The sequence below is a fragment of the Doryrhamphus excisus genome, chromosome 1, assembly GCF_030265055.1.
Source record: "Doryrhamphus excisus isolate RoL2022-K1 chromosome 1, RoL_Dexc_1.0, whole genome shotgun sequence".
Lineage (NCBI taxonomy): Eukaryota > Metazoa > Chordata > Actinopteri > Syngnathiformes > Syngnathidae > Doryrhamphus > Doryrhamphus excisus.
The window spans coordinates 15,929,596-15,944,016 of NC_080466.1; the positions used below are offsets into that span (position 1 = coordinate 15,929,596).

Below are 14,421 nucleotides of genomic sequence, written 5' to 3' on the forward strand. Positions count from 1 at the left end.
TCTCTTTCTCAGTACGTCGTCTATAATGTATCTAAGTAGACTTCCGTTTCTGCATGGGCAGACACGAGAAGGCCTTTTCGAGCATGACCTCTTGTCCATACATCTCCTTTGCAGCTATCAGTATCACTGTCCGCCGTCTAGCGTACTGTCGGCTCGTGTTGGGCTCCTCTGGTATAAAACAGCAGCCAATTGTCAGAGGGAGAACAGGCCGGCGTGACAGAGGTGGAAAGCTAATGAAGTTATTTGACGGCAGCCCTGGCCACGGAGCGAGAGGTGAGGCGCAGTGGACAAGCGCCTGGCAGCTAGACGGATGAGGCACAAGATAGAAGCAGGAGGTCTGTGTGTGTGTGTGTGTGTGTGCAGGCAAAAGAACAGCAATGTATGGAGTGTTGGTGGCAGGTGTCAGAAGGCTGCGATAACACGCAGACAAACCGATAGCGTCGTCAAAACCACGGCAAGCTGGAAGCGGCTCACGCAGACGAGATGGCCAGTCACCCAGAGACAACCTCCACCCCCCCCCCCCCCCCCCCCACCACCACCACCACCACCCCCCATCTGCTTCTCGGCTCTGTGCTCTCCCTCACAAGATGACGCGCGAGAAAGTGGACACTCGTCTCTCTTGTGTTGTGTTTGTGAAATTCTGACAGACAAAAGGCTGGAGTGTGATGCGTTTGGCGTCGTAGGCTGAATTGTTACTTCTGCTGTTTTGTTGTTTCTGTCGGGACCGCTTGTTCTTTTTTGTGACTGGAGCTGGAGAGGAAGAAAGATGTCAAGTCGCATTACCATGCTAAATAATAGCACAATTGACCGTCAAAGCGCAAATCTGAACATCAATTCCGGGCGTGGTGACAAAAATATACAGGTAATGTTTAACATTATTTAATATTATTATTTTATTTATTTATTATTATTATTTAATTAATTAATTAATAATATATATAATATAGAAAATTGGCAAAATTCCAGTTCCATTCCCTTTTAAGGATTTTGAAAGTGAGTGTGGAAGAAGGGCAAAGAAAAAAAGCCAAAAACCGACCACTTCCACACAGAATTGGAGGAGAATGTTTTGGATGATTCCATGCAGTGCAAGTTAAGGCAATGTAATGTAAGGTAATATTTCATCACTGTAACATTACTGACGCTGAAAGGACCAGGATACTACAAGTATTATTATTATTATTATTATTATTATTATTATTATTATTATTTGGGAGTGCTTGTTGTTTTTATTATTATTATGATTATGATTATTATTTAATATTATCAAGCATAGTTACTAAGAATTAAACGTGGAGTGAACTTTAACGTTGGACAAGTATTGCATGAGGTTACATTATTTAATATTATTATTTTATTTATTAATTATTTAATTTATTAATTTATTAATAATATATATAATATAGAAGGATTTTGAAAGTGAGTGGGGAAGAAGGGCAAAGAAAAAAGCCAAAAACCGACCACTTCCACACAGAATTGGAGGAGAATGTTTTAGATGATTCCATGCAGTGCAAGTTAAGGCAATGTAATGTAAGGTAATATTTGTTTGATTGGCTATAAATCAGTCCAGACATAAGCTGTAGAGAAAATATCATGATAATTAAGGGTTGTATCGTTGTTCTAGATAAGTAAAAACATAGCCAAGTTAGCCTGAGTTTCTATTAGGGCAGGCTAATGTGCGCTACATCCTCTGGTTGCTCATTTATTTCCATGTGTGTTTGTAAAGTAGGGACCAAAAGTCCTGTCCTCGTCTGATCCAACATGGTCCGACACGCTTCTAATTAGAGGACGTCCTTCCAGGTGCTGACCAGGTTATACTTAGCTTGCCCGCTGACATCTGACTACGTGACATTTCCAGCTGGTGCGGGGTGCAACCCTGCAACCACTGCCCGTGAACTTGAAGGTCAACGTATTGCCGGTATCAGGAACTTCCCCCTTTGCTTTTCCTCCCCGTTGAACTAAACCCGCGACCTGCCATGGTGTGGCACTGTGGCATCACAGGATGCCGCATAGGTGGTCAGAACACCGAGCCCTCTACCCCTTCCAGCATCGATCGTCATTAATCAAAGGGGCTGAAGTCAGCGCAGATGGATGATGTGGGCAAGGGGGCAGGTGGCCTATGGTGGTTAGCAATGTTAGGTGATGGTGGTCAGGTGGGAGCACATCTGACCATAAACGATGGCATCTCTCGGTTTTAGACATGTAGTCACAGTTTCTTTCCAGGAGGTAAGAGTTGTCGGTCAAACTCCCATAAACTGTTGTCTATGTGAAAATCTTTGTTTAAGCTTGTGTGTGTAATGGGACGTGACAATGAGCTATAAAGACGAGTTGTTCTTTTCTTGGCGGCGATCAGAGGTTGCGCCGTGGCTAATTATTAATTATTCATCTAAGGCGGATTAGACGTGGCCCAGTTTTTCTTGAAGATGTCTGTAAAGCCGCATGTGACAGCCACACTCCGCCGAGCAACCAAGCGAGGCTGCACCTTACAGAGATGCCAGATAAGGACGACGATCAGGCTCTGATTTGGATCGCAACTTTTGCATCCTACGAGGACTCGCGCAACGCAGAGGATTGTAGACTTTTAAGAGGGTGGCAAAGTTGAGACTGAAGTCAAGGAAATAAAAGTATGACAGAGGATGAATACTGGGAATTAGTTGGTGAATATGGCAGGTAGGAATACAGGTATGCTAATAATAATAATATACTAACTTCGAGGTAATTTAGTCTTATAAATGTAAACTTGTTAATCGTAAAAGTCATCATTGATGTTTGAGTTCTTGGACTCATCACTGAAAACATAGTTGCAGTATACATTATGTACACTCAACAAAAATATTAGGGGCTGGACGGTGGTCGAGTGGTTAGCATGCAGACCTCACAGCTAGGAAACCCGAGTTCGGTCCCACCCTTGGCCATCTCTGTGTGGAGTTTGCATGTTCTCCCCGTGCATGTGTGGGTTTTCTCTAGGTACTGCGGTTTCCTCCCACATTCCAGAAACATGCTACGTTAATTAGCGACTCCAAATTGTCCATAGGTATGAATGGCGACCATTCCAGGGTGTACCCCGCCTCTCGCCCGAAGACTGCTGGGATAGGCTCCAGCACCCCCCGTGACCCTCGTGAGGAAAAGTGGTAGAAAATTAATGAATGACTGATTATGTCTACCATATTTAAAAAAACAATTATTAAAAACTATTATTATAAAATTATATTAGGAAAGCAGGAAGTGAACAAATGTAACAGTTACTGATTGTTACTGACAGTTACTGAAGTTCCAGATGGAGGGGTAGGATTTAATAAGCTTTGCTTCTTTCTATAAAGTTGAGGCTGCACAGCGACCGAGTGGTTAGCGCGCAGGCCTCACAGCTAAGAGACAGGAGTTCAATTCCACCCTCGGCCATCTCTGTGTGGAGTTTGCATGTTCTCCCCGTGCATGCGTGGGTTTTCTCCGGATACTCAGATTTCCTCCCACATTCCAAAAACATGCTAGGTTAATTGCCGTTAATTCCAAATTGTCCATAGGTATGAATGTGAGTGTGAATGGTTGTTTGTCTATATGTGCCCTGTGATTGGCTGGCCACCAGTCCAGGATGTACCCCGCCTCTCACTTGAAGACACCTGGGATAGGCTCCAGCACCCCCCGCAACCCTCGTGAACAAAAATATTAGCGCAACACAATGATTATCGCACAGGCTGGCCACAATAAAAGGCTACTCAAATGAACCGAGTGTTCATTTCTCCACCATGAGCCATCGCCAGAGGTTTCAGGGAATTGGCAGTACATTGAACCGGCCTCACAACCCCAGACCACGTGTAAACCCACAACCCCAGGACCTCCACATCCAGTATTTTCACCTCCACAAATCCAAGGAAAACACAATAAATAGACTGGGATGCTACGGAGATTAACTGTTTTATCTCGGTTTCTGGACTCCCGTGATACTTTTAGACTGTAGAGTCATTGGGATTTTCAGACTATTTCTGAATTAGAAAAGCTAAATATTAGAATTTGAAAGTGAAATCCTAGTAGTAGGCAGGCCCAGTCGGATAGTATTTTGATTGGTTTAGTGGTCCGTTTTATCAAGGCCCTTGACTAACTGCCTTAATGACAACAGGGTCTGTTTACATGAGAACGATCTGTACTTCACGACCATTCAGTACTTCCTTATTCCCATCAGGTTTCTTATCCTCCCTTTCAATCTCTTTCCTGTTTGACTACAGCGGCCAACCAGAGGGAGGCACTGAAGTCTCCATTCCACTTAAAGGAAGAACCCAAAGTGGAGGAAGCCTTGAGTCCCAGACCGGCCTCCCAGTGTCACATTCAGCCTAGCTTCCCTGGAACGTTCTGCCAGGACGGGCTACCTGGTGTCCCGGCAGCCTCTGAGCGCCCAGGGTCGCTAAAACCCGGCGAAGGAAATCCCTCGGCTAAGAACACCATGCTGAGCCAGGATATCAATGTGAAAGTGGCCTCTGAGTTGCTGATGAAGCTTTCAGGTAGGATGGAATCTAAACCAATCAATGAATCATATCCATAGTAGTTATAGAAAAATACCTCTATGGGGGTCGAAAAGGAGTCTGCAGGTTTAATTTATATGAATAAATGGCCGTGCTTTGTGGCGTTAAACATGTCCGCGATGCTCTTTGACCTCCACGATCCAAAGTTCAGTTTGTGTAATTCTACTCACAAAAACAAACAAAAGAAGCGTGGGTGAAAAAAAATCCAAAATGACCTCCGAGACTGGATGTATTTCATAAACAGTCACTTGTACAGAAGGAATTCTCCGAGACGGTTCCAGGTCACGCACTGTCATTGATATTTGCTGTGCTGTTCTGTGGTTTCATCAGCCAGCAGCGACTCAGGTCTTTAGCTCTTGGCCGGGATGACCACTTTTACAGACTTGTGTGGTTTTCATTTGCGGTACACTTTAACCAAGGAAGCACCAGGGTCTTCTCAAAGGTCGGTAGAAGCATATCTAGGGTGCAAAGGTGTCTTTTTCTCTATTAAGGCTGTTTCAGATACAGCTAGTAAACTATTCCTATGGGGGTTTACCCTCAATGCTCTAACTTTTCAATTGTTTTCTCATCTGAGGCAGATGATAATACACAATTTCTGTTCCGCATACCCCCTGGTCAGGCTGTAATGTTTCAAAGTGGGTTTAGCCTCTGAACCCGCATAATCAAGAGCAGAAACTAGCCAAACTGTAACGCCTAAATCGCTAACATTGCTGCTGCTGCTTGTTTTTAGTGTGTCCAAAGTGACCAGTCAATGCCAGGTCTTGTTGGAGTGTGTTGTTTGACCGCTGTGATTGACTCTCGAGCAATTTAAAAATGTCACTGTGTACCAAACAGGGCTAAAAGGTCAGTGTGTGTACTTGGTATGTCGAAAACATCCTAAAACAATACAATTATGCCATATGAGTGTTCACCGCGAACCCTTTGTAATACCCATGGTGCAGTTTGGGAACAGATCTGACACTGGGATGGCAAACACTAGCCACGTTTACATGGACCCAAATATTCCAATTCCATTCGGGTTATTTGCTCAAACGGAAAGAATGTAACCTTTGTATACACCTCATTCCCAAAGAAAAGTGCCAATCCCAATGAATATATAATCGGATTCCCAGGGGTGGACTATTCCTTTCCCCAATCCGATTGAGGTATCTTGTACCCGCTCAATCGGAAAGTTGTCAGACTGCGTTCTTCGTGGTGTTTTTCTTCTTCTGTTGTTTATTGGCGGTTGGCAAGCAGCTTTCGTGGGCATTAGCGCCATCTGTGGAACAGAATCTAAACCCTTCTATACGCCATTCACAAGTCCAGTTTTATTAAAAACGAAAATACATATCTATATGAAACATGTCCCGAGTTTAATTATAAAATATTAGCAAGATTGAACTTTAACTTTTCCTGTTCCCGGGTGCGTTCTTTCAGCGAATGCTGAGATATGATGTAACACGCAGCTCCAGACGTTCTTCAGTTTTAAAAAATGGAGGCGAGCAATCGGTACTGGACTGCAAATGCTACGTTCACACCGACGCCGAATGTCGGGCTTTGAATCGGCGACGAATTCGGCGTCATTTTTCAAAAAATCTCACGATCTCCTCAGATATGTTTATGCTCTGTTAAGCTCTGTTACGCAATGGAAAATTTCGAGATCCCGACAGCATCCCGCCTCTGATCCAGAGCATAATAAAGATGCAGCAGATCCATTGATCCTTTGAACCAAGCTCTGTTAAGCTTTCCTACGCTTTGAGCAAAACTTTGATAAGCTTTGTGACGCTTTGATAAGCTTTAATACGCTCTCCCCGCTTTACGCAATTCGTGACAGATCACCTCAAATTTTTAAACAGTTTAAAAAAATTTTGGCGCTCTTGCTGAATGTCCCGAATTGCTCAAACCTTTCTTACGCTGTATTACGGTCTTTACGCTTTCATTAAGCTTTGTTACGCTTTGCCGCCGCTTTGCTCACCGATTTAATTCGCCATCGATTCGGCGTCGGTGTGAACGTAGCATAAGGAAAGTGTACTGGACTGCTAAGGAAAGTTTGTTTTTGATTGAAACAAAATTTCAAGACTGGACGAACGAAAAACTGGCAATACGGAGTTATTGCAACAAGTGAAAGAAAAATTCGAGGAAGTCAGTATCACGTGATGTTGGTGTTTACGTTTTACTGCGCATGCCCCATTGACTATTCTGGTCGATTATAGCGGCGCATGTAGACACGCGATTGGAATATTCCTTTCCATGTATACCATTGCTTTCAGAAAGGTCATTCGGAAAGATTCCATTCGGAAAGAGAAAACTCCTCATCATGTAAATGTGGCTAGTGTAACGTTGTAGTATTAGCCAATAACGGACGCCATCCTGCATTTGGTGTTTCTTATTTTGGTAGGTTAATTAGCGACTCCAAATTGTCCATAGGTATGAATGTGAGTGTGAATGGTTGTTTGTCTATATGTGCCCTGTGATTGGCTGGCCACCAGTCCAGGGTGTACCCCGCCTCTCGCCCGAAGAAAGCTGGGATAGGCTCCAGCACCCCCACGACCCTCGTGAGGAAAAAGCGGTAGAAAATGAATGAATGAATAAATATTTTGGTAAGATGATAAGCTTTGTTTGAAGGCAGGTAGGGAAGGTCCTGTCGCGTGCATGCTGGTGCTACTGTACGACTGCTCGCTCCGGACAATTGATTGACAGCATTGGCTTTTGTGTGAAGATTAGTCGAGTACATTAATCTTCTAACATACCACTTCCACCTCTCTTGTATATGCTTTTTGCATTATTAATTTGGTTCAATATTCATTTGTTTTCTGACGTTATCCGCCGTGTAGCGTAGTGTCACCCCCCCCCAGTCCGTTTGCCTACAGTGGCTCTGCAAGGTTGACCCAAGTTAAAGAAAGACGCCGAAACATTCATCCGCCTCCCTCTCTCCCCCGTGCTCGTACTTGTCCTCAAAGTGCAGTGCCTTTCCATTGCCATGGCAACAGTGGGGGCGGTAGATGGAGAGGATTGTGGAGAGTGACAGCCTTGACAAGAGTCTGGACCCTGAAGTGACCCCGGGGTGGGGGGAAGGGGACGCAGAAGGCCGGTGAGGAGGGGAAGGGAGCAGAGCCAGGGAAAGGTCAGCGCCTTCACAGTCACATGTGATTACAGTCATGAGGTTCAAGGGCATCGAACACAATCACCTCTCTCTGTCCACTGTTAAAAGGTCAGTGGCTGAGAACCATAACGCAATAAGGATACATAATAGGCAAATCGCATCTTGGCCACAACACAAGACTCTTATTTCCCCTCTTTTTTTAGTCGACTTATACAGGAAGTCAGCACGGCCTAATTAAATGCCTGCCACTCACTCGTCCTCGACCGTGCCGCAGTGAGAGCATGTGCGGGGTTGTCATCATCGCTGCCATTGTGCGGTAACATGGGTTGCATCATCCCTTTTTTTTTTAACTAGGTCACTTCTTACCCCCCCCCCCCATCCTCCCTCGCCTCCTCTCTTTCTTATCAAACATCGGATGGTCATGTTTGAGTCGCTCGGCTCTTGCAACCTCCCCCCACATCTGTTCAAAAACCAGGCTGCTGGTGTCTGGGGGCTAATTATACCGGGCTAAATAGTCCCCGGCGCCAGCGGCTAAACGTGCGCCACCAGATGGGCACTGGTGTTGCGGGGCAAAGAGGGAGGGAAGTAAGTAAGGGAAGGGTGGCCAGATTGAGCTGTACCGGGGGGCCCTAGGTGGCGCCCCGGCAGACTGGCATCATGTGGGTAACAGCCGTGCCACCCACTCACCAGCTAGCCGCCACCACTATAGGTGTGAAATCACACTTTGTACTCGCTTAGCTCCTTAGGAACAGGCCCGTCTCTTGGGATTTTACTGGCACGTTGTCTCTTTGGTTACTGAGCAAATTAAAAAGCAGGCTGACCACCATGGAGCTTACCGGTTTCTGATGATGATTAAAAAAAAATGACCTTTTATAGAGCTGAAACCACAAAAAAACATATACCAAGTGTTGAATGGCACGTATGAGTGGAAATGGTAAATACCAGTGTCTTCATGACAACTACACGGCAACAACTGATAAGGTCACATGAGACAGATGCACAGCTTGCTAAATTTTTGCATGACACTTTATTACATTAAACAACAAAAAACGGAAGACACTAATAATTCAAGTGTCTTCTGAGGTGGTAGAGGGGTCGCCTCCCAACCTGAAGGTTGCAGTATCCTTGGGCAAGATACTGAACCCTCAGGTTGATCTTGATGCTGCGTCATCAGTCGATGAATGCGCTAACTCACAGTACCCACGTTTACATGAGGAGTTCTTCTCTTTCCGAATGGAATCTTTCCGAATGACCTTTCCGAAAACAATGGTAAACATGGAAAGGAATATTCCAATCACGTGTCTACATGCGCCGCTATAATCAACCAGAATAGTCAATGGGGCATGCGCAGTAAAACGTAAACATCAACATCACATGATACCGACTTCCTCCAGTTTTTCTTTCACTTGTTGGAATAACTCCGTCTTGCCAGTTTTTCCTTTGTTCCAGTCTTGAAATTTAGTTTGAATCAAAAACAAAACTTTCCGCAGCAGTCCAGTGCTGATTGCTCGCCTCCATTTTTTTAAAATCGACGAACGTCTGGAGCTGCGTGTTACGTCATATCTCAGCATTCGCTGAAAGAACGCACCCGGGAACAGGGAAAGATAAAGTTCAATCTTGCTAATATTTTATAATTAAGCTCGGCACATGTTTTATATAGATATATATTTTCTTTTTTAATAAAACTGGACTTGTGAATGGCGTATAGAAGGGTTTAGATTCTGTTCCACAGATGGAGCGAATGCACACGAAAGCTGCTTGCCAACCGCCAATAAACAACAGAAGAAGAAAAACACCACGAAGAAGAACGCGGGTACAAGATACCTCAATCGGATTGGGGAAAGGAATATTCCACCCCTGGGAATCCGATTATATATTCATTCGGATTGGCACTTTTCTTTGGGAATGAGGTGTATACAAAGGTTACATTCTTTAACCCGAATGGAATTGGAATATTTGGGTCCATGTAAACATGGCTATTGTCAAAGTGTCTGCTTGAACTAAAACCGCCCAAACATTTATAGATTTTCATATTTTAATGACGATAGCATGCAAACAATGATGCAGAAATGTTTCATACCACTGTACATACATCGCTGTACGTTTTCACTGTATGCTGTCAACATGTGAAATGTAGACACGTCACATGACAAGATTTGACCATCTGCATAACACACATCACATCATGCAATATAATCATATGGCTATATAAGTAGACAACAATGGCGGTAATCTGCTTCATGCGACGCAACGAGCTGACTCCGTTCATGCCATTGTTCTATGGAACAAACTCGCCCAGATGCTGAAACCAATACATAATGTGAGACAGACACGCTTATACAAGTATTGAGGCCGGCAAAATGATAGAATTTATTTCCATTTGTTGTGTGATTAATTAACTCATTTACTCAATTATATTGTTTATACACTGTATGAATCATTCTGTTTTGAAAATATATTGCTTTTTAATCATATCATAACCTGTGTGTCTACATGCGCATCGCATCGTTATCATCATAGTGCGTCATCCCTATACAGTGGTATGAAAAAATATCTGAACCTTTTGGAATTTCTCACATTTCTGCATAAAATCACCATCAAATGTGATCTGATCTTTGTCAAAATCACACAGATGGAAAAAAACAGTGTCTGCTTGAACTAAAACCGCCCAAACATTTATAGGTTTTCATATTTTAATGACGATAGCATGCAAACAATGATGAAAATTTTTCATACTACTGTACATACATCGCTGTACGTTTTCACTGTATGCTGTCAACATGTGAAATGTAGACACGTCACATGACAAGATTTGACCATCTGCATAACACACATCACATCATGCAATATAATCATATGGCTATATAAGTAGACAACAATGGCGGTAATCTGCTTCATGCGACGCAACAAGCTGACTCCGTTCATGCCATTGTTCTATGGAACAAACTCGCCCAGATGCTGAAACCAATACATAATGTGAGACAGACACGCTTATACAAGTATTGAGGCCGGCAAAATGATAGAATTTATTTCCATTTGTTGTGTGATTAATTAACTCATTTACTCAATTATATTGTTTATACACTGTATGAATCATTCTGTTTTGAAAATATATTGCTTTTTAATCATATCATAACCTGTGTGTCTACATGCGCATCGCATCGTTATCATCATAGTGCATCATCCCTATACAGTGGTATGAAAAAATATCTGAACCTTTTGGAATTTCTCACATTTCTGCATAAAATCACCATCAAATGTGATCTGATCTTTGTCAAAATCACACAGATGGAAAAAAACAGTGTCTGCTTGAACTAAAACCGCCCAAACATTTATAGGTTTTCATATTTTAATGACGATAGCATGCAAACAATGATGAAAATTTTTCATACTACTGTACATACATTGCTGTACTTTTTCACTGTATGCTGTCAACATGTGAAATGTTGACACGTCACATGACAGGATTTGACCATCTGCATAACACACACACACACACACACCATGCAATATAATCATCTGGCTATATAAATGGACAACAATGGCGGTAATCTGCTTCATGGTGTCCTCGCCGTGCCCCTCCGATGTAGCCGCTCGTCACTCCCAACCTCAGTTCCCCTTCTTTCTATCGCTGCCTTTGAATTGAATCCACAGAAAAAACTGCATTTTCCCTTCATTGCTTGTTTTTTTTCTGAGCTGCTAGCTGCGCAAGCGACTGTCACTTCCTCCTTGACCTTATTTGGTGGCGCCTTAGTGCTTGTTCATGAGCTGCGGCGAGCACTTTATGTTTATGGCCACTTTACAAAAGGTTGGGGCTCTTTATGAGTTGTTGATCAAGCATGCGGCCATTTGCGGCGTCGGAAGGTGCCGGCAGTAACGGGCTGGTTCCGGCATTGGCGGTAGTCGCTGTAGCGGCAATAGCAGTAGCGGCAGCTGTGTGTGAAGTCTGCAGGCTCCCACATGACATGCCGTCTTCTACACTGCAGCCTTTGAAGCACATGAACTCTTCACCCCATGTCTGAGCAGGTCGGCGAAAGAGCGGCAGAGTGGAGGAAGGGGATGGGCGGGGGGGATAGAAGTATAGAGGGATGCGGAATAACACAGCAAGGACAGGGGTAAGACTTGGATATAACAGGAGTAGGACGGGGGTGGGGGGTGGGGGGGTGTTGTCACTTCGGATCGAGCCGTTCCATCTCCCTTCTGTCGTTCCGGAGCTCTTCCTCTCTCGTCCCGATTTCTCCGTTCCTCTGCCTTACCCCCAGGTGTTCTTTTTCTGGCACCGTTTGACAATGTTTTCCCTCTCTTCACCCTTTGCTGCTGCCTCCACCTTCTCCTCCTCTTCTTCGTCGGCCTGTCTCCCACGCGGCCACCCAGTCCAGGTTTTCATACAAAATACACGTGGGGCAGTAAATGCACTTGGCAAGCATTAAGTTATTAATGACTTTATTTATCCGAGTGCAAGCCCAGACGCTTATATAGTTCACTGAAATCGTTGTCAAAGGCGACACAGGAAGTCAGAGCTTATCGCTGGAAACACAACAACCTCGGGCGATTTCCAACTTAGTGGTGGACTTTTACATGACACTGTATGTATAGTGTGTATGTATAGTGTGTTTATATAGCGCTTTAGCACTGGTGCACATTCTTGTAGGGTGAATGAAATTTGCCATATGCCAATCTGTGATTGTTTCCAATCGCTGCAATAGGATGGCAATATCTGCATCATATTGGGAGCAAGGAAATGCTAACAATGAATGAAGGCACAAATGCAAAAATGACCCAGTCAGGTTGTTTCTTGACATATCTTTGTAATGAATTTTTTTTATCATTTCATATTCCAAGTATTCCTCAGAAAACATCTTTTTGATATCATGCCATTCACATTTTTAACTTACAATTTATACATTTTAAGATATTTTTGTTTCTGTGTTATGACCCAGTTAGGTTGTTTCTTGAAATATCTTTGTAATGAAAATCTTTTATCATTTCATATTACAGGTATTCCTCAAAAAACACGTTTTTGATATCATGCCATTCACATTTTTAAGTTAGAATTTATACATTTTAAGAAATTTTTGTTTTTGTGTTACTACCCCAACCTTCCATAAGTGGGTCAAAAATGACCCGGTCAGGTTGTTTTCTTGAAATATCTTTGTAATTGAAATTTTTTTATCATTTCATATTCCAGGTATTCCTCAAAAAACATGTTTTTGATATCATGCCATTCACATTTTTAACTTACCATTTATACATTTTAAGATTTTTTTGTTTTTATGTTACTACCCCAACCTTCCATAAGTGGGTCAAAAATGACCCGGTCAGGTTGTTTTCTTGAAATATCTTTGTAATGAATTTTTTTTTTATCATTTCATATTCCAGGTATTCCTCAAAAAACATGTTTTTGATATCATGCCATTCACATTTTAAGTTAGAATTTATACATTTTAAGAAATTTTACTTTTTGTGTTACTACCCCAACCTTCCATAAGTGGGTCAAAAATGACCCGGTCAGGTTGTTTTCTTGAAATATCTTTGTAATTGAAATTTTTTAAAATCATTTCATATTCCAGGTATTCCTCAAAAAACACGTTTTTGATATCATGCCATTCACATTTTTAAGTTAGAATTTATACATTTTAAGAAATTTTTGTTTTTATGTTACTACCCCAACCTTCCATAAGTGGGTCAAAAATGACCCGCATGCATTTTCTATGGAATCCAATAGGAACCTTTGATTCTTATCAACTTATCAACTCCTAAATATAATACTAAATATCATACAAGTCATTATTCCTAACCAAAAATTGGCATAAAAACGCATTGATTCTAGTATGGGTCATTTTTTACCCACTTATGGAAGAGTGTAGGGTCCAGTCACTCGTGCATCTAAGGGTTAACAACGTGGACAGATGTATACCTTGCATTTGGATGACTTGCTGCACATGCGTGGTGAATATTGTTGTAAATATTGGTCCGAATTTGAGTAAACACTGAATAATATCCCAGAAGCGAGAGTATATATGTATTGAAGTAGGGTAAAGGCATAAAAGGACTGCTTTTTATGGCAATCGAACATTAGGTCACGATCCAAAATGGAGAAAAGTATTATCAGTGTGGGAGTGAGGCAGTTTTTTTTATGTGGTGACAAGTAGACTTTTTGATACGGGATATGTGTAGTGAGTCCACAACCAGATACCCCCCCCCCCCACACACACACACACCTCACCGCCTGCTATGCGCCATCTCCGGGTAACGCTTGTAAACATGTTTGTGTCGAGGAGTGGGGAGTTCAAGTTCACGTCGTGACATTTAGTACGTGTTTTTTTTTTTTTTTTCCTAGCGCAGCTCCTGCTCGGGCCTCTGTTGTTAAGACTGGCGATCCAATGATGGATGCTCGCGCGTCCTCTGGTTGACCCCCTTACAGTGCAGTGCCCCCTTAAAGCCCACAAAACACACACTCCCACCCACCCCCACTCTGACACCGCCGCCACCTCTTGCCTCCTCTGCTTTGCCCATCCAGCCGCCTCTCCTAGGTTACTGCTGGCCAACCCACACCACCTGATTAGGGGATTAGCGAGCGTTTGATGGTTGTCAGTGTCGCCCTCTCCCAGCCCCCCCCCCCGTTTGTCCTGCCGTCCAATAAACCTGACACCTAGACTTAGACAAGCACACCAACTAGGCGGGGTGTTGAGTTTTTTTTAAGCCGACATTTGTACATTGTTATTAACCAACATTAAAACCTGACATTTTGGTTGGGAATTTAACTGAAATTTTAACATCAGAAGTGAGGTGAGGTTGGCAGTGCCTCGACATTTTTGGTGAAAAATT

General features: G+C 43.0%; 1 protein-coding gene across 4 annotated transcripts in view; it reads left to right on the plus strand.

Moving 5' to 3' along the window:
• znf827 (zinc finger protein 827) overlaps positions 1 to 14,421 on the plus strand; it is an 87,486-nt gene that overhangs the window by 44,507 nt on the left and 28,558 nt on the right. For all 4 annotated transcript variants that reach the window (XM_058066860.1, XM_058066773.1, XM_058066947.1 and 1 more), the window contains exon 5: positions 4,218 to 4,490. In XM_058066860.1, the coding sequence (XP_057922843.1) occupies positions 4,218 to 4,490 (273 nt within the window). The remainder of the gene's footprint in view (positions 1 to 4,217; positions 4,491 to 14,421) is intronic.